The 23,827-nt window shown below is 46.4% G+C and overlaps 1 protein-coding gene across 2 annotated transcripts; it reads left to right on the top strand.

Moving 5' to 3' along the window:
• The first annotated feature begins 5,171 nt into the window (after positions 1–5,171).
• On the top strand, positions 5,172–23,301 carry Milr1 (mast cell immunoglobulin like receptor 1). 2 transcript variants are annotated; one of them, XM_075990333.1, is made up of 7 exons: positions 5,172–5,305; positions 5,580–5,621; positions 9,329–9,595; positions 14,424–14,534; positions 17,713–17,802; positions 20,497–20,565; positions 21,320–23,301. In XM_075990333.1, exons 1-7 carry the CDS (start codon positions 5,200–5,202, stop codon positions 21,370–21,372), a joined length of 738 nt encoding a protein of 245 aa, XP_075846448.1. In that variant the 5' UTR covers positions 5,172–5,199; the 3' UTR covers positions 21,373–23,301. The 2 variants fall into 2 exon arrangements, with proteins under 2 accessions (XP_075846448.1, XP_075846449.1); XM_075990334.1 differs by lacking the exon at positions 17,713–17,802.
• The last annotated feature ends 526 nt before the right edge of the window (positions 23,302–23,827 follow it).

The raw sequence follows: 23,827 nt of genomic DNA, 5'->3' as shown, positions 1-23,827 counted from the left end.
GTCAGGATGCTTTTAAAGTATATATGCTGGTTTCACTTAGCAGCCCATACAATGAAATCTCTCTCTGTACTTAGCTCCTTTACAGTCAAATAATTTAAAGAAAACACAATAGTATATATAATTTAAACTCTCTGTGTATTTTATCTTTACGTGGCTTATTTTTTTACTCTATTACTTTTTATAAGTTTACTCTGTCTCTTTAAAGACTTTATTTTCTAAAATTATTTACTTTTTTATAACTCTCTACTTTTTCCTTAAACCTATGTACATTTTTTAACACTGTGACACATTTCTATTTAGAGGTCTTTTTTATTTGAATTTGTCTTTTTAAAAAAAATTTATTTAGGGGCTGGAGAGATGGCTCAGTGGTTAAGAGCATTGCCTGCTCTTCCAAAGGTCCTGAGTTCAATTCCCAGCAACCACATGGTGGCTCACAACCATCTGTAAAGAGGTCTGGTGCCCTCTTCTGGCCTTCAGGTATACACACAGACAGAATATTGTATAATAATAAATAAATATTAAAAAAATTATTTATTTATTATGTATACAATGGTCTGCCTGCATGTGTCCCTGCAGACAGAAGTTGGCACCAGATCTTATTACCGGTGGTTGTGAGCCACCATATGGTTGCCAGGAATTGAACTCAGGACCTCTGGAAGAGCAGGCAATGCTCTTAACCACTGAGCCATCTCTCCAGCCCCATATAAACCCTTTCTATCTGAGTAAAAGCTAAATCTGCCGTGTAGCGCAGTATGCGGTATGGTGTATGGTGGCAGGAATGTGACATGCTCTCCTGCTCATGTCCTGATGCCACCACCTGCCCAGGCGGGGAAAGCTGAGCTGAGGGCATGGTCTCAGCTACTTTTTCCCGATCCTGAGTGGGCACAAAAGCATCTGGACCTGAAGTGGGTGGCAGGCATCAGGCCCAATGTTTTAGACCTCGTTGGCATGCCAATCTGTTGGCATTTATTTACTCCCAGCTGCCCTGATCCGAAATAATCACACAGAAACTATATTAATTGAATTACTGTTTGGCCAATAGCTTAGGCGTACTTTTGGCTATTTTTTTTTTTGAGACAGGGTTTATCTGTAGCTTTTGGAGTCTGTCCTGGAACTAGCTCTTATAGACCAGGCTGGCCTTGAACTCACAGAGATCCACCTGCCTCTGCCTCCTGACTGCTGGGATTAAAGGTGTGCCCCACCACTTCCTGGCATCGACTTACTCTTTTTTTTTAAACTATAAACTGATTGGCCCATTAGCTCAGGCTTCTTATTAACTCTTATAACTTATATTAGCCCATTATTCTTGTCTACTAGCCACATGGCTCAGTACCTTTTTCAGCAAGGTAATCACATCTTGCTTCTTCTGTGGCAGGCTCACAACTCGACTAACTCTTATATTTTGATTTAACCCATTTAATATTCTCATAAAAAGTCTTAGTCTTTAAGTTATACAGGTATTAAGTATTATAGGTCAATAGTTATTCATATTTGGTATACATATAGTCAGATTAATCAGGTTCTTTAGATACATAGATAGGTACTCTTCAACCACTTGAAAGATCTGTAGAATATGGCATTTAAATAACTTAAGATTCTGTTGATGTGAGACACGATTGCTCCTGACAGCACTAATCTATTTCTGAGAGAATGTTGAGCATTGAAGACACTCCACTCGGAGTTTGTTTTCTTCTTGACACAACTGGTCCTTGGGCAAAGAACTGCCCATGCTTTGACCACTGATAAAGTGCATGGTATCTGGACTGAATAAGAAGGACACAAGGAAAAAGATTTCCAAACCTTGCCAAGACAGGGTAAGACAGTTCTGAAATTTTTCCTGCCTCTGAAAATGGTCTGGCAGTTACTCTAGTCCTTAGCCAAAGTTGGTTGCTTCAACACTGCAAGTGAGACTTTGGGCACTTGCTTAGGTAGCCAGTTGTCTCTGTCATATACTGCACATTTTGGAAGCTGCTTGCTTGCACTTCCTGCCTGCTGAAGTAATATTATCTCCCTTCTCAGGCCTTCGATAGGGTTGAAGATTAGATAGTTGTAGTTACCTTCCTCTTATGATTTAGCCAAGCCATTTCCAATACAAGACTTAGACTCTTTAGAATAGAATGTTTATTAAAACATTTAGCATGTGTTCCTTGCTTAATATTATATATGTTGGTTGTAATCCTAATTTTATATTTGATATTTTTTTGTTTGTTTTTCAAGACAGGCTTTCTCTGTCCAGCCTCTTCTGGAGTTCTTGTAGCCCAGATTGGCCTTGAACTCACAGAGATCCGCCTGCCTCTGGCTCTTGAGCGCTGGGATTAAAGGCATGCACCAATACCGCCCTGCTTGATATCTGTTCTTATTGTATATAGTTTTGCATTGGGTTTGAAACTCTTTTATTTAGACAAAAGGGGGAGGTGATGGGGAACCTCCTTCAGTCAGTAACCTTTAAAAGGCTGGACCAGGTTAGGGTGTAACTTTTTGGGTACCCAGAGAAAAAACACCAGCCTGCCCAGGGCTCTCTCTCTCGTTCTCGTTCTCTCTCTCTCTCTCTCTCTCTCTCTCTCTCTCTCTCTCTCTCTCTCTCTCTCTCTCTCGTTCCTGTGTTACATACCTGAGGTTGGACTTCTCGTTCCTGTCCCATAAGTTTTCCCCTTATAATAAAGAACTATAATTGGAATCTTTTGGAGTTAGCTTGGGATTCTTTGACTCGCATCCTCACGCACCCACTTCCAGTAATATCTGTCTGTTTGGTTTTGAGACAGGATCATAACATGCAACCCATGCTGGCCAGGAGCTAGACCAGCCTTGAACTTCTGTCTTCCTGCCCCACTTTCTTAGCGCCGGAGTTATGGACCTTTGCCGTCTGACCTAGCTGCACCCCCAGCTCCCTATTCTTTCTGTCAGACAGTCTCAGTCTCCAAGCCCAATCTACAGCTGAGGCTGGTCTTGATCTCTTGGCCCTCTTGCCTCTGCATCTCTGTGATTACAGGTGTGTGTGCCACCGTGGCCAGCTCATGTCCTCTCGCTTTAGTGACAGAAAACAGTCCTTCCAGCACAAGGTGAGCATCCCTATCCGAAATATTCAATGTCCAAGGTGCTCACAAATCCAAAACTTTCTCAGCAAATTTCTTCAAATGTAAAACGAGGGTGACGGTCCTCCAGGGGATTCAAGAACAGCATGCAGGAAAAGCATGTTGACTAGCCATGCCCAGGAATAATAGCTGCCACCGTGAGCCACTGTCCCTAAGGATTTGTGAAGTTGTGGGGTAGGAGCCAAAATGCATTCCTGAAGGCAGAGACAATAAGTGGAAAGGGATCGCTCTCATGCCTACCAGATCCTTTCATGATTGTGTTATTTGCTGTGGAAAACTCTTTCTATACAAATGAATATGTATTACTCACATTGGTGAGTAAAGAGCTGACTTGCAGCCGGGCGATGGTGGCGCACGCCTTTAATCCCAGCACTCGGGAGGCAGAGGCAGGTGGATCTCTGTGAGTTCAAGACCAGCCTGGTCTACAGAGCTAGTTCCAGGACAGGCTCCAAAGCCACAGAGAAACCCTGTCTCGAAAAACCAAAAAAAAAAAAAAAAGAGCTGACTTGCTGATAGCCAGGCAGGATGTTTGGGGCAGAGGAATGCTGGGGAGAAGAAAGGCAGAGCCAGAGGAGACGCCATGAAGCACAGAGCATGCAGGATGGGAAGTGCATACAGGAGGTAAGCGAGCCTCGGGGCAGCACATAGATGAATAGAAATAGATCAGTTTAAGTTATAAGATCTAGCTAAAAATAAGCTTAAGCTATTGGCCAAGGATTTATAATTGACATTAAGTCTCTGTGTGGTTATTTGGGAGCGGCTGCTGGGACACAGAGAAGTCTGTCTACAGCTATCTCAGCTTCTGCAATCTCCCATGCTCAAAACATGCTTTTCTAATCTTAAGGAAGGAGGTACTGCTGTCTATGAGGCTCTGTGTTTTCCACAGACGGGTAAAGGACACAGGTGGATTATTTGTAATTATATTAATAAATTAATTAAAATATCAAGAAGCATCATTTTGTTTTCAACACAGGGTTTCTCTGTGTAGCTCTGGCTGTCCTGAAACTTGCTCTGTAGACCAGGCTGGTCTCAAACTCACAGAGATCCGCCTGCCTCTGCCTCCCAAATGCTGGGATTAAAAGTGTGTGCCACCACCACACAGCTCAGTCCCTCCTGCTTTGTTTTTTGCAAGAAGAACCTTTTAATGATGTAACTAACTTAAGTATCAAAACAGCCATGCTGGGGCTGGAGCCATGGCTCACAGGAGAACCTGCTGGTTTACAGAGGACCCGAGTTCAGCTCCCAGTGTCCACATCAGGAGACTCACAACCACCTGTACCTTCAGTTCTTACAGACCAGATGCTCTCTCTGGTTCCAGATGGCACCCACATGAATGTACAGTGTTGGAGCCTGTGGCTCACCTTATAGGGAGCTAGGAACAGGGTGGGGGTGTTGTTAATCCCACTGGCCAAGGATAAGCCCACTACCCCAACTTTTGAGCCAAATGTGAAGCAAATTTATTGCATACTGGCCAGGACAAAGGACACTGATCAGGTCCATTCTCGGGATTCCCAGAGTCTGGCACCAGATTATATTAGTCAAAGGCTTATAAAGGCAAAATCCACCATGCCATACACTTCCCACATTCACCCAATCAGGGGCAAGCATACATCCAGGCGTACTTCCTGCCTAGTACTGCCAGCCTCCATGTGATCAAACACATCCCGGTAGTTGGGGCAACCAAACTTCTTTCCAGAAGTGAAAACAAGGGCCTTTTTTATCTTACATGAACAACAGCCCCCAGCGTTCCAGAAAGTTGTCTGTCCTTAGGCAAGTGGGGCTTACACATTAGAGGCATTTTGGTTTATAGATCTCTGAAGCACAATGATTTAAACTTAAAATATTAACTTTAGCCATCCCAGTGTGTATGGGGGGTGAGGGAGAGAGAACAAAAGAACCGCTGTCACAAAACAGGTCGGAGAGAGGAAGGAAGGCTTTCTGTGAGGGCAGCTGCCGAGTGTGCGTGTCCCAGCAGCAGGAAGGCCAGTTAGACCAAGTAGTCACGGGTCAAGTTGCGCAAACTTGTCTAAGTGCTCTCACTTCCTGTGTGGGGTTGAGAAGAGGATTCTCAGAAGCTACACCCCACTCTGCAGTAGCACCACTAAGGATGGGTGCAGGTGGCTCTCCCATGTGCCTCTCTCTCGCCTCATTCAAGGGAATGAGGAGCCGGCTGGACAGACCGTTACTCTGGGCTATTTTTCTTTCTACTGCACGTAAGCCTGATTCAATATTTTAAGAATTAATGCTCAGGCCAGGAGTAATGGTTCATACCTTTAATCCCAGCATTTGGGAGGCAGAGGCAGGAGAATCTCTGTGAGTTTGAAGTCTACATAGAAAGTTCCAGGCCAGCCAGGGCTACACAGTGAGATCCTGTCTCAAAAAACAGACAAAAAAAAAAAAAAAAAAACAAAAAACAAAAATCGGCTCTCCAAAACATCACATGGAAAATGAGCTCCTCTTAATCTTCATTTTTTTTTTCTCTTTCAGTTCAGAACACTGCAGTGGATTGTAAGAGGCTGAGAGCAAAGGGTAAGTCTCATCTCCTAAAAGGATGCTCTTCAGAATGGTAGAATGACTGGCTTTTGGACGTGCGCATTCCTGTACGAGGATTTCTGTGTTTTCAGATCAGCAACTGAGAGCAAAGGCCCTAGTTATCCGCTAGGAAGGAAAGGAGCTGACTCCAGAGGGGTCATTGTAGATTTTTTTTCTCCCACCTGAAACTCAGTGGCAAAGTCTTGAGACAGTTTTTACCATGAAAAACTTCCAATTCCCCTTGCTATCTATCATTTTCTTTTTAGATAGAAAACCCTTGCATAATCATTGTAAATGTTCTAAGTTACTTACTTTTTTTTTTTTTTTTTTTTTTTTTTTTGATTTTTCGAGACAGGGTTTCTCTGTAGCTTTTGGTTCCTGTCCTGGAACTAGCTCTTGTAGACCAGGCTGGCCTCGAACTCACAGAGATCCGCCTGCCTCTGCCTCCCGAGTGCTGGGATTAAAGGCGTGCGCCACCACCGCCCGGCTAAGTTACTTACTTTTGAGGCTGAGTCTCACGTAGCTCAGGCTGGCCTCAAACTCCATTATGTGGCTAAGGCTGGACTAGAACTCCCTAGCAAGCCTTCTTAGGGAAAGGACAGCCCCCCAGGAGACAGCAAGACCAAGTTCTCAGCACAAAGAAGATTTATTTGCCCCAGAAGGACGAAGGACAGGGATTAATAGACAAAGACAGGACACGGAGGACAAAGGAGAAGAGGAAAGGAATAGGAAGGGGGAAGGATGCTTACCCTGGAGGAACAAAGGACCTGCCTCTGGCTAGAGAGGAGACAGCTGTGGCCCATAGGCAAATGGTGGTTTATAAAGGGAGAAGGGGAGGGGGCTGGAGAGATGGCTCAGAGGTTAAGAGCATTGCCTGCTCTTCCAAAGGTCCTGAGTTCAATTCCCGGCAACCACATGGTGGCTCACAACCATCTGTAATGAGGTCTGGTGCCCTCTTCTGGCCTGCAGACACATACACAGACAGAATATTGTATACATAATAAATAAATAAATATTTTTAAAAAATAAATAAATAAAGGGAGAAGGGGAAAGCCTGTGTTAGGATGAATTGGTTTGTTTTGATTGGGCATGCTAATTGGGATAGAGCAAGGCAGAGGGAATGGGGGAGAGGGGCAAAAAGCAACCCTGTTGGTGCCATGTTCGCCATGCTCGGGTCTGCTAGAGCCCTTGGCCTCCTGTGTCTTCCTCCCACGTGCTGGGATTGCAGGTGTGTGCCACCAGCATTTGAGCTGATCATTTTTGAGTTTGATTCTTTCATCTGTGAGGTGGGAATGCCCCCCGGCTTATTCCTCTGCACAGCATCTGCCACACAGCACTTCCCAGCTATGCTAACCACATAAGATTGTCAGAGCAGCTGCGTACCCCAGCCTGTCTCCCCTCTACTTCCAGAAGCAGCCAGTAAGTGGGTTGTTTGATTTTGTTTTTTTTTTATATTTATTTATTTTGCATACAATATTCTGTCTGCGTGCATGCCTGAAGAGGGCACCAGACCTCATTACAGATGGTTGTGAGCCACCATGTGGTTGCTGGGAATTGAACTCAGGACCTTTGGAAGACGAGGCAATGCTCTTAACCACTGAGCCATCTCTCCAGCCCATTGTTTTTGTTTTTTTTTTTCATTTTTGTTTTTATGGATTGTTTGTGATAGGATCTTTTTTTGTTTTTGTTTTTTTGTTTTTCAAGACAGGGTTTCTCTGTAGCTTTGGCGCCTGTCCTGGAACTAGCTCTTGTAGACCATGCGGGCCTCAAACTCAGAGATCCGCCTGCCTCTGCCTCCTGAGTGCTGGAATTAAAGGGCGTGCGCCACCACCGCCCAGCTGTGATAGGATCTTGCTACATAGACTAGCACTCACTATGTAGCCCAGGCTGTGTTGAATAAGAAGGAATCCTCCTCCTTTGGCCTCTTAAGTGCTGAGTGTGGCTGAGCATGTTTGTGTCTGTCTGATCCATCTGTGATGTCAGGATTTATTGAATAGCAATCAATTCACAAGCTATGTCAGTTCTGTTGGCTGTAATTTTCCAAGTAGTCTTGATTTCCCTTGATGGCTGGCAGTTAGCAAACACAGTTCTTTCATTCCCATTTTAAATTTAATATTAGCACTTGGATCACATATTACACATCTTACAGTAAATATATACATGTAGAGCTGGCAGTGGTGGTGCGCAAGCCTTTAATCCCAGCACTTGGGAGGCAGAGGCAGGCACATCTCTGAGTCTGAGGCCAGCCTGGTCTACAAAGTGAGTTCCAGGACAGCCAGAGCTACACAGAGAAAGCCTGTCTCAAAAAAATTATGTATGTGTGTATGTATGTGTGTGTGTGTGTGTGTGTGTGTGTATGTGTGTGTGTATGTGTGTGTGTATGTATACAGGTTACAGACTGGCTACCAAAGCCACAGAAGACAGAGTTCAAGGAATTCTAAGAGGCCTTACCTGAAGGCAGTCTAGTGTAGCCCAGGCTGGCCTAGAACTCAGTATGTAGTAGAGACTGACTGACCTTGAGTTCTCGATCCTTCTGCCTCCATCCCCCAAATGCTGAATTTACAGCTGTGATTAAACAGGGGAAGACAGACCCTGGGGACTCTGGGAGCATCCTGGGAATAGAGCGGGTAAGGCCTTCTCATGGGAACTGGGTTTGTGGTGGGTGATGTCATGAGAGAGTCAAAGCTGCAGGTCTCTGTCCCTGGTTTATGGGAAACATAATCCATGATAAGAAAATGTGGAAGCGCTTACCTGAAAAGCAACACAAACGGGAAGTGAAAGCCCTGGTCAACGCCAAACCAAAACATAGCATAGCCGTAAGGAGTCTTTTTGTCTGGGAACAAGCAAACAAGCCCGCAGTATGGAACATGGGTGTGCACACCGGGTGGCCTCGGCGCAGTATGGAACATGGGTGTGCACACCGGGTGGCCTCGGCATGTGGTCTCGTGGCTGTGCACACTGGGTGGCCTCATGGGTGTGTGGCCTCGTGGCTGTGCACACCGGGTGGCCTCGTGGCTGTGCACACTGGGTGGCATCTGGCATACCTGAAGAACAAAGGAAAGGATTGGGGAAACAAAATTGTCCTGAGGTGTTTGTTTCGCCTTGAAAAAAAAAAGGGGGGGGGTGTTTCTTACTCTTCTCACTATTGTGACCAATATCAAGACAAGAGTCAACTGAAGGGAAGAAGGGTCAACTGGGCTCACAGCTCCCGTGACAGCTGAGAAGTCATGATGGCCGGGGCCTGAGGCAGCTGGTCACAGAGCCTCCACAGTCAGGACGCAGAGAGAGATGGATGCTCAGCTCACTGGCTCCTTGACTCCTTTTTATTCAGACTGGGAACACAGACCTTTGGTGGATCACCCACACTCACGTTCCCCACCCTGGTTAACTCAGTCTAGAAGCTTCCTCACAGATGTCCCAGAGGCGGTCTCCTATGTGGTCCTAGAGCCTGTCAGCTTGACACTGTTAACCATTACACTGGGTCTCCTGGAGCCCAGCCTGCCTCTGAACTCCTGTTTGGCTAAGGATGGCCTTAGACTCCTGAGCCTTCCCGACTCTATCTCCCACGAGCTGGAATTTCAGGCATGAGCTACCATTCCTGATTTATCCCGGGGCATTGTTCACGCTAGGCAAGCACTCCATTACAGTTCTAGCCCCGTCGAGCGGTCTTAACGAAGACCTCCATGTCATTTTTGTCTTTCCAGATTTACCTTCTCCAAAGCTGAACTCAAGTATGAATGTGGTCAGCATGGGTCAAAATGTATCTCTGTCTTGTTCCAGCAAGAACACATCAGTGAATGTCACCTATTCGCTATTTTTGGGTAGGAAACACCTACAAACCAAGAAAAGTGGGCAAACTGTGACTTTTTACCTGAAGATCTCCAATGCTGACGAAACAGGCCCCTACAAATGCAAAACCAATGATTCCAGTGGGGCGAAATATAGTCAGGATTTCAACTTCACCATCGCCAGTAAGTGCCTCTCACCATACAATGGAGGCCTGGGTGAGGGTGGGGGTAGGGGAGGAGGGGGCAGAAGGGACTCTCTCTGGTGCTATGAGGGGCTCTTGGCAATTCGAAACAGTCAAAAACATGCAAAGGGGCCGGGCGGTGGTGGCGCACGCCTTTAATCCCAGCACTCGGGAGGCAGAGGCAGGCGGATCTCTGTGAGTTCGAGACCAGCCTGGTCTACAGAGCTAGTTCCAGGACAGGCTCCAAAGCCACAGAGAAACCCTGTCTCGAAAAACCAAAAAAAAAAAAAAAAAAAAAAAAAAACCATGCAAAGGGGCTGGAGACATGACGCAGCAGTGTAGAGTCCTTGCTGCAGGCTTTCTTCTCCCCTTTCTTATTCTGTCTGGCCCTCAGTCTCAAGGCTGGAGACTGTCTTCCCTGCCTTGTTAATCCTCTAAGGAAGTGCTTCCTGAGCTCCTAGTCCCTCCCTCATCTAACCAAGATCAGCCAGCTCTCCACTCTTTTTCCCTTGAAGCTTGAAGCCCCGCGAGCCAGCACCCTTCCGGCCCAGCCACACTGCATGTGTCTGCTTTTCTCTGTTGCCTTCCCATGCTTCTCTTAGCCCAGAACCAGTTGTCTGTGGTGACCTTGATAGTGAGCCCCTTGGAGAGTGAGGGCAGGGATCTAAAGACAGTCTCGTCAAACCTCATAAACAACCACTGGTTCTCCAGGTCTACCAGTGTGGGGACCCCAAGCCACAATCATCCATGCCAAATTAAATTCAAATGAATCAAAACGGTAGTAAAAAATTCCAGGGCTGGCAAGATGGCTCGGTGGGGTAAAGGCACTTGCTGTGCAAGTCAGAGTTTGGTCCCTGGAACTCACATAAAGGCGGAAGGAAAGAGCTGACTCCACAGCACGGTTCTCTCCGCCACATGCACGCTGCGGCATGTGCACCGGTGTACATTCATTTGAGTGTGCATGCAGGTGTGTGCACGCTTGTGCACAAACACAATTAATACATTTTAAAAACTCAATACCATAGTACTGGGTATATCTTTAACCCCAGTACTCAGGAGACAGAGGCAGGTGAATCTCTGTGAGTTCAAGGCCAGCCTGGTCTATATAGCTAGTCCTAGGCTAACCAGGGCTACGTGGTAAGACACTGTCATAAAAGAAGTAAATAAAATTAAAAAAAAAAACCCTCGATGCCACAACCTTGTCACATTTCTGGTATTCAAGAGTCATAGGTAACCGGTGACTCTGCCATGCTGGACAACATAGCAGATGTCTATCACTACAGGAGGTTTTGTCAGATGGAAATGCAGGTCAAAGGCTCTGAATCTTAGGGTACAAATGTCCTAATCTAACCTAGCACAGCAGGGCGTTCTTCCCACAGGGGATGCTCAGAAGACCAGGGTGTCCGTCACTTGTTTTGTTGCTGTCACAGAACACCTGGCCAAACCCTTTCAAGAGAAAGGGTCACAGTCATCCAGAAAGGGACAGTCACAGCAGCAGGAGCAGGAGGTGGTGGGTCATATTTCATCCACATACAGGAAGTAGAGAGACAGACAGAGAGAGGGAGGGGGGGAGTGAGGAGAATCCTTGTGCTCAGTTTTTATTATTATATTATTATTGTTGTTGTTGTTATTATTATTATTATTATTTGGACACAGTCTTATTATGTAGCCTTGCCTAGCCTGGAACTCACTATGTAGACAAGGCTGGCCTCAGACTCACAGAGATCCATCCACCAGCCTCTACCCCAAGGCAGGTGTCAGCAGGCCACTTTCTCTCTTATGCAACCTGGGACTTTCCCCATGGGATGGTACCACCCATGCCTAGGGTGGATCTGTGCACCTCAGTTAACCTAATCTATATAATCCCTCATGACTTGCCCAGAAATTCAAGTCCTAGGGGATTCTAGATCTGATCAAGGTGACACCGCTCTTTGCCAGCACGGCCAGAGGTACAGGTTTTTACAAGAGTCTCATGCTATGGGCTCCAGGTGGGCGGCAGCAGATATAATGAAAGTGGCAATTGTGGCTGTCATAGGATGGAGTGGGAGGAGGAAACTGACCCAGACCTGGAGGTGTGGCACACAGTGATTTAGCAGAGTCCTCTACCTGCATGGTAAGGCCGACAAACGCGCATTCTCTGCACATAGCCCTCCTTTTTTGTTTTGTTTTGGCTTTTTTGAGACAAAGTTTCTCTGTAGCTTTGGAGCCTGTCCTGGAACTAGCTCTTGTTAGACCAGGCTGGCCTCAAACTCATAGAGATCCGCTTGCCTCTGCCTCCCGAGTGCTGGGATTAAAGGAGTGTGCCACCACCGCCCAGGTCCTGCGGTTTTTTCGAGTGACATTCTGTCCCATCAAACTGTTGCTGGATTATAAAACATGACCATCTTCAGTGAAGTCTCACAGGTACGTCTCTATCGACGGCTCACTTGGTGCAGGCTGCTGTTTGTTGAAGCTAAATTGCTTCCAGGACATCAGTGGTACCTAAGCCATGGTAATTCCCTGAGCCCCATCAGGACTGATGGCTGGAGCCATAAGCACAGGCTTCTCCCTCCGGGATTCACTTGTCAGCTAAGGCTCGAGAACCTGGATGAACCACACCCTGACTCTGGTTGGGTGGTTCCTGCCCTCATGGAGCCTCTGGTCTAGGGGGAAGGACACAAAACCCAGACAAATGACTCGGAAACTGTGCCAGCTGTTGTTAAGGACACTGGCACAGCGTGGAGAAAGGCAAGGTCTGGTGGAGGGCCCACCTAGGCGAGGTAGAGAATGAGAAGGAGCTAGCTATGAGGGGAGACTGGGAAAAGAGGGCACTGGTTGATGTTCTCGGCACGTTCAGGGCTCCAGCTTGGGGTAGGGACCGAGCTAGTTCGAGGTGGTTGAAGGTCAGAGAAGCAGGCCAGCCCAGGGGAAACTTCATAGGGCGTCAAGTTTGCAGGGGTCTGGAGTAGTGGGGGTCAGGGCTCTGCATCCAGTCTGTGTTTGTCAGGACCGTGACCTTGGGCCTTTCCTTCTTCCTTTGGAAGCAGGCTCTTGCGTAGCCAAGGCTAGCTTTATACTCACGTAGCCAAGGCTAGCCTTATACTCACTTACATAGCCAAGGCTAGCTTTATACTCACTTACGTAGCCAAGGCTAGCTTTATACTCACTTATGTAGCCAAGGCTAGCTTTATACTCACGTAGCCAAGGCTAGCCTTATACTCACTTACGTAGCCAAGGATGACTCATATGGAGTTTCAGGACAGCCAGGACTACAGAGAGAGACCCTATCTCAAAAAGCAAAGATAGATAGATAGATAGATAGACAGATAGATCTAAAGAAATCTATTAAAAAAAAACACCAAACTGTAGAAAAAGAAGAGTAGGGGTTGATAGCATACCAGAGCCCTGTATTTCCTGTTTTGAGTTTCCCTTGAATAAATTTAGCAGGGTAACTTCTGCTTTTTGGAGGAAGTAAAAATATTTCTATAACTGAATCCTATAAATGGAAACTAAAAGTGTGATACTTTTGGTTTAGAACAAAGTGGACCTTCCACCGTATACTTGGGACTGGACTGTTGGCACAGTCATGCCCATGGCTCCGTGAGTGGAGGTGCTTGGCACCAAGTCTGCCCGTTTCAGTGTGACCCCTGGGACCCACATAGTGGAAAGAACCGACTCCCATAGGTTGTCTTTTGGCGTCTATATGCACACATAAGTGTATGTATGTACACACCCTAAATAAATTTTGATTGCAGTCATTCTCAAGAATGAACAAACTGGCTAGGCGGTGGTGGCACACTCCTTTAATCCCAGCACTCAGGAGGCAGAGGTAGGTGAATCTGAGTTCGAGGGCAGCCTTTTCTGTAAGAGCGAGTCCCAGGACAGTCAGGGCTACATAGAGAAGCCATGTCTTGAAAAACCAAAACAAGAACAAACAAATAGCCAGGTGTGTTATACACCTGTAATTTCAGCATTTGGGAATTGGAAGCAGGAGAATCAGGAGTTTAAGCTAGTCTCGGCTGCATAGCAAGTTCAAGACAAGACATAATGAAGTCTGAGCTAAGAGGCGACCTCGCTCCACCCTCTAATTCCTCAGCACTTGGCTTGGGCCACACTGCCCGTGCTTGGTTAGTCAGGCTAGCTACTTGTCTGGTCCCCAAGTGTGTGTGGCTCCTCAGCAGGTCGTTAGCCTTGAAGCCAGTGAGCTGGAGTAAGGGGTTGATCTGTGTGCATGGACGGAGTACTCGGTATGGCTGGATATTGTTTGAGTGCCCACTTTTATCCTTACAGACCTGGCAGCTGTCCTGGGCAGTCAGATGGGAACAGGTCTAAACTGATTTTATTTGTTATGTGTGCATGCACACCTGTGCATGCGGCACTAAGTGGATGTCAGCGGACAGTTTCAACGGGGATGCTCTCTGCTTCCTCAGTGTGGGTTCCAGGGCTTGAATTCAGGTCCTCGGGCTTGCCTGACAGCGCTTTACCCTCCTGAGTCATTCCGCCAGCCCCAGACCAATCTAACTCCATGCTGCATGTAACACCTAACATGTGGGACTTGTTTGGGTGACCTGCATCCTGCAAGCCTAACTAAGAGCTGCCCCGAGCACCCTGTGTCTGTCCTTACTGCGCTGTGAGGAACCCAAGCACGAAGAGCTGGGCCGCTCTGTGATGCCCGTGGGGGAGGGAGAATGAGGATGTGACTTTAGGAACTTCGTGGCCCAGCATGGGAACTCTCACGAGGTACAGAGTGTACTGGTTAACTCAGGAGACAGCCATGGCGGCCTTTCCTAGCGCACTTGGCAGGTCGGTGTTCTAGCCAGTGGTGACGTGCGAACGCTGTTTTCTTACAGAAGAGAGCTGCCCTTCATGTCTGCTGTCACAGCTGCTGCCAGCAGTGTTACTGGGGCTGCTGGTCATAACCCTAGTTCTGGTTTTCTTCATTCGAACAAAGTACAAAAGAGGTGAGTTCTCCCTGGTATGGTCCTGTGAGGTTCAGACTCAGCGGGGCAGAGGGGAAGGGGCAGAGTCAGAAATGGAGCAGGGAGGGGCTGGAGAGATGGCTCCGCAGCTGGGAGCACCCACAGTGTAGCACGAGCCCTTGTAACTCCGGTTTCAGGGGATCAGGTGCCCTCTCCTGACCCGTAGTGGGCACTGGGCACACACAGGGTGTCCATACACGCAGGCAAAATACTTATGCACATAAAAGAAGTAAAAATTTAAAACGAATACTTAAATTAAAAAAAGTGGAGCAGTGAAACTATGGTCTTCTGATCTCAGGTGGCTGGAAAGTGGGCCTGGTTAGGACCTGGATGGGAGACATGGAGTAGGGAGGAAATAAAGAGGAGGGTTCGATCCCTGGAGCCCACAGGATGGAAGGGGAAAACTGACTCTGGTGAGTTGTCCTCTGACTTCCACAGTGCTGTGTGGTGTGCCTAGAACCACACACTAGCAAGTAACTAAATGTAATTTTTTTAAAAAAAATTTAGAAAGAGATGAGACGAAGCCAGGTGGTGGTGCACACCTTTAATCCCAACACTGAGAAGGCAGAGTCAGGCAGATCTCCAGATTTGAGGCCAGCCTGGTCTACAGAGTGAGTTCTATGACAGCCAGGGCTACAGAGAAACCCTGTCTTGAAAAACCAAGCAAAATTAAGAGATGAGAATTGAAGAGGTGAAGAGACAGATTTCATAAGGCTCACAGGGCTTGACCTTCAAGTCCTCAGTGAGGCCCTTCTTCTGATGGGGGTTGTCTGGAGAGCCAACCTCGCCTGGACACAGCTTACACACAGCCCTATGCCCCAAATCCCCATGACTGAATTAGAATTCTGCAGCTGCAGCTACTGTCTCTAAATTATTAATAATATTTGTACTTTTATTTTGTGATTGGATCTTTCTATGTATGCCTGGTTGGCTTTAAACTCACAATGATGCTCCTATCTCAGCTTAGGAATGCTGAGCTTATAGGCATGTACCACTACTCTCAATTTATACTTTTTTTCCTTTGAGACTGGGTCTTGTAGCCCAGGCTGGCCTTGAACTCACTGTGACTTCTGATCCCCACTGTAATCCAGTGCTGGGATTAAAAGCACAGGCCCCTCCATTCAATTTATTTGACAGTAGGGATGAAACCCAGGGCATCGTGCACGCCAAGCAAGTACTCTACCAACTGAGCAGCATCACCAGCCTGTCTCTTCATAAAATTATGCTAAAAATAAGTACACAATGAAATTTGCAATTTTACTCCCCTATCTTTCTTTTTAACGGAACGCCATGTGCTAAACCAGAGCTCTACATGGAATCACGCCTCAGCTCCTCAGATGTGCTTGTTAGTGGCTGTGAGACCATCAGTGACCCCACACCCTTGTCAGCTTCCCTTGCTGGAACCCAGTGCCCCAAGACAGTCCGTCACTTTGTCTCCCCTGCCCGGTAGCCACCTTTCTGTGTTCTGTCGCTACAGCTCTAACTATTTGTTCCAGCGGCATTCTGCAGCAGTTGCCTGTCTTATTTTGTGACAGGGTCTCCTCTATTCCCCAGGCTGCCCTCAAACTTACCGTGTAGTTGAGAATAGCCTTGAACTTCTGGTCCTCCTGAGTGGGTGGGTTGCAGGTGTGCAGAATGAACCTGCTTGCTAGGCAAAGATTCTACCAACTGTGCCCCATCCCCAGGGACTGCCCTTTGGTGTGTGGCTCCCTGTGCACAGCAGAATTCTTCCCTCTTTAGGCTGGGGAACACTGATCTGTGTGCATACCTAATGTCATCTTCCTGCCCCTGCATCCCATGCTTGGGTGGGAGTGATAAACAGTGCTTCTGTGCACCTGGGCATGCGTGTATGGCTGTCATTGTTCACAGAGAGAGACTCCTGAAGCTCACTGTATATCATAGAGGTGGTCCCGAGAAGAAGCCCTTCAAAGGGTGGAGCCTCTACTCTCTCAGCCACCTTTAGGAAGCTTGGGGTGTGGCATTGGATGGGGATCTCTCTCTCTCTTCCTACTTGATGCATGACAGCAACAAGAAACCTTTCACCAGCTGGGCAGTGGTGGCACACGCCTTTAATCTCAGTACTCAGGAGGCAGAGGCAGGCGGATCTCAGTGAGTTCGAGGCCAGCCTGGTCTACAGAGGGAGTTCCAGGACAGGGTCCAAAGCTACATAGAAACCCTGTCTCAGAAAAGAAAAGAAAAAGAAAAGAAGGAAAGAAACCCTTCCTTCACAATTCAGTTAGGAACCTTTCCCGTTCCCTATTTACCTCTAAGCCCTTCTCTGGTAAAGATTTCAGAGTGGCCCCTTCCGTGGTCACACACACGTGGAGAAAGAGCTAGATTTGCACAAGACAGCACTGTGTCTCAGCATAGAAGGCTCCGAACAGAGGGCTGCTGGGTGCCTGGTGCCTTTGCCTCTCTGGGTCTCAGCCTTCTGGTCTGTGGAACAGGGCTATGGAGAAACTCTGAATTAGTAAGACTCATTCACAGATGTCAGGCCCTTGTGCCTCCCTCCATCTCTACAGGGACAAAGGTCACAGAGGGCAGGCACTCCATTGATACAATAGTTGAAAAGCCCCTGGGACAGGTCAGTAGTACGGTCCTTGCTGAGCTCGCATGCCCTAAAAACCCTTGAAAGTGGGTGTCCTACTTAACACAGCTCCTCAAACATCTCCAGAACATCTCCCTTTTCTGCAGACAAAACCATTGCCAAAGTGGCATTAAGATTTGTGCACGCTGTTATTCCCAGCTCTCGGGAGGCAGAGACAGGAGGTCTCAGAGTTCAAGGCCCGCCTGCTCTACAAATCAAGTTCCAGGGCTACACAGAGGAACCCTGTCTTAAAAAAATTTCTGCTGACAGAACTTAGCAGCATCACTCATCTCTGGAAGGTGACTCAAGGCTCCCTACCAACTGCTCTTCTCAGGAAGGAGAGAAAACATCTGTAGGCTAAGCCAGGCCTGGTCAGGAGGCCTGGGGCAGAGGAGTGGCTGTCCCACACAGATCTGTGGTCGTGTCCGTCATTACTTCAGGCCAGCACTGAAGCATGCCTCTTAGAATCATGGGAAATTCTGCACCTTGGCAGAGAAGACAGGAAAAATGTCTAAACTGGCTAAATGTGACAACTCTGCCTTTTTTTTTTTTTTTTTTTTTTTTTTTGGTCAGGAAAAGCTCAGAGAGCGAGCCAGTCCAAGAGTTCTGGAGATGCAGTCACGCAAGGCGAGCTGTATGCTAACGTCTGTGAGACTCAGACAGGTTAGGAGCCTGGCCGGCTATTTTGATGAGTTTGGTTGGCTGGTTTGGGGTGACTGTGTACTGGTATAGTATAATATGTATATATGGTATGCTGTTTTGATGAGTTTGGGGTGACTGTGTACTGGTATAGTATAATATGTATATATGGTATGCTGCTTTGATGAGTTTGGTTGGTTTGGGGTGACTGTGGACATGTATAGTATAATATGTATATATGGTATGCTGCTTTGATGAGTTTGGTTGGTTTGGGGTGACTGTGGACATGTATAGTATAATATGTATATATGGTATGCTGTTTTGATGAGTTTGGGGTGACTGTGTACTGGTATAGTATAATATGTATATATGGTATGCTGCTTTGATGAGTTTGGTTGGTTTGGGGTGACTGTGGACATGTATAGTATAATATGTATATATGGTATGCTGTTTTGATGAGTTTGGGGTGACTGTGTACTGGTATAGTATAATATGTATATATGGTATGCTGCTTTGATGAGTTTGGGGTGACTGTGGACATGTATAGTATAATATGTATATATGGTATGCTGTTTTGATGAGTTTGGGGTGACTGTGTACTGGTATAGTATAATATGTATATATGGTATGCTGCTTTGATGAGTTTGGGGTGATTGTGTACTGGTATAGTATAATATGTATATATGGTATGCTGTTTTGATGAGTTTGGGGTGACTGTGGACATGTATAGTATAATATGTATATATGGTATGCTGCTTTGATGAGTTTGGGGTGACTGTGTACATATATAGTATAATATGTATATATGGTATGCTGCTTTGATGAGTTTGAGGTGACTGTGTACATATATAGTATAATATGTATATATGGTATGCTGCTTTGATGAGTTTGGTTGGTTTGGGGTGACTGTGGACATGTATAGTATAATATGTATATATGGTATGCTGCTTTGATGAGTTTGGTTGGTTTGGGGTGACTGTGGACATGTATAGTATAATATGTATATATGGTATGCTGCTTTGATGAGTTTGGGGTGACTGTGGACATGTATAGTATAATATGTATATATGGTATGCTGCTTTGATGAGTTTGGTTGGTTTGGGGTGACTGTGGACATGTATAGTATACTATGTATATATGGTATGCTGCTTTGATGAGTTTGGTTGGTTTGGGGTGACTGTGGACATGTATAGTATACTATGTATATATGGTATGCTGCTTTGATGAGTTTGGTTGGTTTGGGGTGACTGTGGACATGTATAGTATAATATGTATATATGGTATGCTGCTTTGATGAGTTTGGTTGGTTTGGGGTGACTGTGGACATGTATAGTATAATATGTATATATGGTATGGTGCTGGAACTCGAACCCAAGGGGTCACATATACTAGACAAGTACTCTACACAGCTCTGGTTATGAAAAAAAAATAATTTTTAAAAAAGATTCTCCAGAAAGATGGGTTAAAAAAAAAAGGGAAGGAAAGTAACAGAGTATCCCATCTCCCTCCCACCTCCGCCTCCCATCTCCCACCCTACTCTCCAGATGGCCAGATGTGGCACGTCACCAGTTGGCCATTCTAGTCTCGATTCTTTTTTCTTTTTTTACTGAATACTTAGATATGACTCTATATTAGCTTGGGATGACCCATGCTGTATCCCAAAGTCTTTCATAATCATATTTTTGTTTGTTTTTTCAAGATAAGATTTCTCTGTGTAGCCTTTGCTGTCTTAGAACTTGCTCTGTAGACCAGGCTGGCCTCAAACTCAGAGATCAGCCTGTCTCTGCCTCTGCCTCCCAATGCTGGAATTAAAAACGTGCACCACCACTGCCTATGATCATCTTTTTAAAAAAGTTTTTGTTGTTAATATGTTTTGTTTTGTGACTGCCTTGTTATGTAGCCAGGCCTGGCTTCAAGCTTGCAATCCTCCTGCCTCAGCCTCTTGAGCGCTGGAATCACAAATATGTGATACTATGTCCAAGTTGATCTTTAAAAACATCTATTTTAATAACAAATAAAAACTATATATGTTTATTATGTGCAACTTGGTTATTTGGGAGCAGATTTTTTTTTCTGTTTGCTTGTTCACTTTTTTATTAGCATCTAGTCTAGGCTGACTTTGAACTCGCTATGCAGCCCAGGATGACCTCAAACTCACGACAATTCTCCTACTTCATCCTAGTCCTAGGATTACAAATGTGACTTAATTTGCATATCATCCTTCCCCAGAGGCCGTGATAACCTTTTCTGTATCTATTTTAGTCCGCATGCTGCAGAAGCGAGCACATCTCATTTTTGTTTGCTTGCTTATTTGCTTCTTGTGATGCTTAGAATCAAACCCAGGGCTCTACACATGCCAGCCGAGTGCTGGAGTGAGAGAACATAAAACTGGTCCTCCGCAGTCTTCAAGAGGGTAGTACTTAATGACTAGAGTCACCACACCATACAATATTTAGCCGCTTATCAGATCAGACACTGCCTGTTGGATGCTTTGTGGTGGAAGGGCCTACCTAGCTAAGGGCTCCGTCCCAGGCAGCTAAACTGGTCCCGGTCCCACTCTGAGCTCCCGGTCACGCTCTGAGCACTGTGCAAGCCCTGACTAAGGAAAGTGTTCCTTCTTGGCGCCCCCCCACCTCCGCCCCACGGTTGGAGGATTCAAGAATTATCTTAGCGACGCTATGCATTGTTTCCCTTTTTTGGTTCTTTGTTTTTGCTCAGAGGCAGGACAACCCCAGGAGCTACACTATGCCACTCCAGTCTTCAAGGAGGTGGTACCCAGGGAACAAGGTGAGCCATGATGGGGACAAGAGATGCTTTTGGAATGAGACAAGAGTCCCTGTGACATCACTGTGAGCAGGGACTTTGTATCTGGGATATGGGGACCCCAGGTGCCCAGAAAGTCAACAGTAATCAATAACAGCTCCCACAAATATGTCAGGTGCTGAGGCTGAAGGAGAAAAAGACAAGGTAGAGAGACTGTCTTCTAAATACTTCCAAGACAGGCTGGAGAGATGACTTGTCCCTTCCAGAGGACCTGCGTCCACTTCCCACGCTCAAGTCAGGCAGCTCACGACCGCCTGTAACTTCAGCACCTGGCCTTCAACGGCACCTGTGCCCACGTGTGCATACACCCCTCACACGCACGAAATTAAAATAAGAATAAAAAACATCAAAAAACTCCCAAGAGGAGGATTCAGTCACTACTGAAACATTTTCAAGGAGAAGTTGAGGGCTGGGGAGATGGCTCTGCGTTCGGAGCTCTTGCCTGCCTCACTCACATGGGACATCAGTGTAGACCCCCAACCCCCATGCAAAAAGCTTGTGACCCCAGTGCTGAGATGAGGAGCCTGCTGGGACCCACTGACAGTCTGAGGACAACTTGGTGTCAGCGCTCTCCTTCCTCCCTGTGGGACCCTGGGATAGAACTTGGTGACAAGCGCTGTTACCCCGGAGCCCACACTCCTGAAATGGGGATCCCATTTAGGCTCTGCCTGAGTTTATCGCTGGAAGTGACTGAGTTCTTTTCTCTTTTCTGTTTCAGAGGGCTATGCTGGTAATAAAACGGATTACGTCTATTCTAACCTCACCTACTGAAGTGTGAAGAAACCGACTGCATCCCATGTAAAAGAGACTTTCTAGTAAGCCGGTGTGTATGGGCGAACAGCCAATTCGCCTGGCGCTTCACAGTTTCACACCAAGCTGGGGAAGGAAGACCCTGAATTCACGGCCAACTGGGACTACAAAGCAAGACCCCGTCTTAAAACACAAAACTAGGCAGGTGGTGGAGACACACACCTTTAATCCCAGCACTCAGGAGGCAGAGGCAGGCAGTCTCTGTGAGTTGGAGGCCAGCCTGGTCTACAGAGTGAGTTCCAGGACAGACTCCATAGCCCTATCTCGAAAAACAAAAAACCAACCAAACAAACAAAAAACAAAACCCACAAAACCAAAGCTATTTAAGCTAGTCACCAAAGTGAATTCCTATTTTTCACATCTGAACACTATTCCTTTGGCTAATTTTGGGCATCTAATCTCGTCATCTAAGTAGCCAGGCTTGATAATAGTTATTAAGTATTTGATTTTGTTGTGGGCGTCCATCGTCCTCCCTCTCCAACACCATTTATTACCTCGGGGCCCAAGAGGGGACTGTGCAGTTAAAAGCACATACTGCTCTTTCAAGGGACAGGAGTTTGATTCCCACAGCTCATAGTTGCCAATAACTTTGTTTCCAGAGGATCCATCACTGTCTTCTGGCATCTGCAGGCACTGTACTCATGCACAAACACACACCTAAACAATTAAAAATTAACAAGCCTACAGCCATATCACCCAGAACATGCCCAATTTCATTTAAAAATAAGTAATAAAAATTTAAAAAGTTAAATCTAGGCCAGGCAGTGGTGGTGTATGCCTTTTCCCAGCACTTTTCCCAGGCAAAGACAGGTGGATCTCTGTGAGTTTGAGGCCAGCGTGGTCTACAAGAGCTAACTCTAAACAGGCTCCAAAGCTACAGAGAAACCCCATCTCTAAAACAACAAACAAACAAGAGTTAAATCTTAGACAACAGTGCTGTTTGTAAGTGAACCAAGAGGAATTACAATAATCATCTTTCATGATCCCTTGCCCCCCTGCCTACCAAAGGTTCGAACACAAAACCACAAAGTGTGGCCAGGTGTGGTGGTGCACATCTTTAATTCCAGCACTCAGGATACAGAGGCAGGTGGATTTCTGTGAGTTCCAGGACAGCCATGGCTACATAGTGAGACCATGTCTCAAAAATAGGAAGGAAAAAAAAAAGCAAGCAAGAAGAAACACACAACCAAATAAAGACCATCACAAAGCATAATCCCTGTCTAAATATAGGTGACCTTGAAAATGGGTCTGAGGGTCTGGGGTGCTGGCTCCTCAGGAAAGAGCGCTTACTCCACAAGTATGAGAACCTGTGTCAGGTCCCCGGCACCCACGTAAAAAGTCAGGTGTAGTTACACACACCTGTAACCCCTGTAGTATAGGGGAGCAGACCTCGTGTGTGTGTGTGTGTGTGTTTGTGTGTGTGTGAGACTATGTGTCTGCAAACACATAAAGTTAGTATTGGTGTTGAAGAGATGGTTCAGCAGTTAAAAGCCCGGGCTGCTTTGACAGAAGACACTGGGTGGCTCCTAACCACCACATTAGGCAGCTCACAACTGCCTGAACCTCAATTCCAGGGGATCCGATACCCTCTCTGGACTCTAGGCACTCACGTGAACAGATCCCCACATAGACACATATACCTAATTAAAAAGAAAACAAGTCTTGTTAGTATTGATTTGCTTTGCTTCTTTTTTTTTTTTCTCTCCCCTCAAGACAGGGTTTCTCTGTGTAGTTTTGGAACCTGTCCTGGAACCGGGCTGGCCTTAAGGAGATCCGCCTGTCTCTGCCTCCCAAGTGCTGGTATTAAAGGTGTGCGCCACCACTGCCTGGCTTGAAATTGATTTCTTCATTGTAGCACCAACACACTAAAGTATCTTCCTCGTGCACCAAGCTTGCATTGTGTTATTTTACAAAGGGAGGAGGATGCTGTCCCCAGCCTGTTCAGAGGGATCAGTGGATTTAAGAATGCTCAGATCTCAAATGTGCACATCCCAAGGTGCGTTCTGGAGGGATATTTTGTTTGTGTTTTAATAAATGAAGCTTGGCTGAAGATCAGAGAATAAAGCAGGCCCCACTGGTGAGTCTGACACACCAGGCAGTGGTGACACACACCTTCAATCCCAGGAGCCACACTAGTTAGTTAGCCATAGAAACGAGGTGGTAGTGGTGCACACCTTTAATCCTAGAGATAATTTACTTGGGGTTGTTATCAGCTTTGGGCTGGTACAAACAATGCAGCTGTGGGAGTTTTTACACTACAAACATGGCTCTTGATGCCCATGTACGCACAAGTCTGTTGTGTGTGCACAAGAATGGAACGCCTGGGTCTTTCAGTGAGGCACTTCTTTACAGAAAGCCTGGGCCATCGGGACGACTCAGTGGTTAGAAGCACTTGCTGTGTAGTTTGAGTTCAATT

Source organism: Microtus pennsylvanicus, chromosome 11, assembly GCF_037038515.1.
Source record: "Microtus pennsylvanicus isolate mMicPen1 chromosome 11, mMicPen1.hap1, whole genome shotgun sequence".
NCBI lineage: Eukaryota > Metazoa > Chordata > Mammalia > Rodentia > Cricetidae > Microtus > Microtus pennsylvanicus.
The sequence above is the reverse complement of the archived record's forward strand: the minus strand, read 5'-3'. Positions and strand labels throughout refer to the sequence as shown.

Coding starts and splice junctions, on each gene's coding strand:
- Milr1 (XM_075990333.1), top strand. CDS start 5,200: ATGGGTGCAGGTGGCTCTCCCATGTGCCTCTCTCTCGCCTCATTCAAG. Junction 5,306..5,579: donor TATTTTTCTTTCTACTGCAC/GTAAGCCTGATT, acceptor TTTCTCTTTCAG/TTCAGAACACTGCAGTGGAT. Junction 20,566..21,319: donor GGTGGTACCCAGGGAACAAG/GTGAGCCATGAT, acceptor TTTCTGTTTCAG/AGGGCTATGCTGGTAATAAA.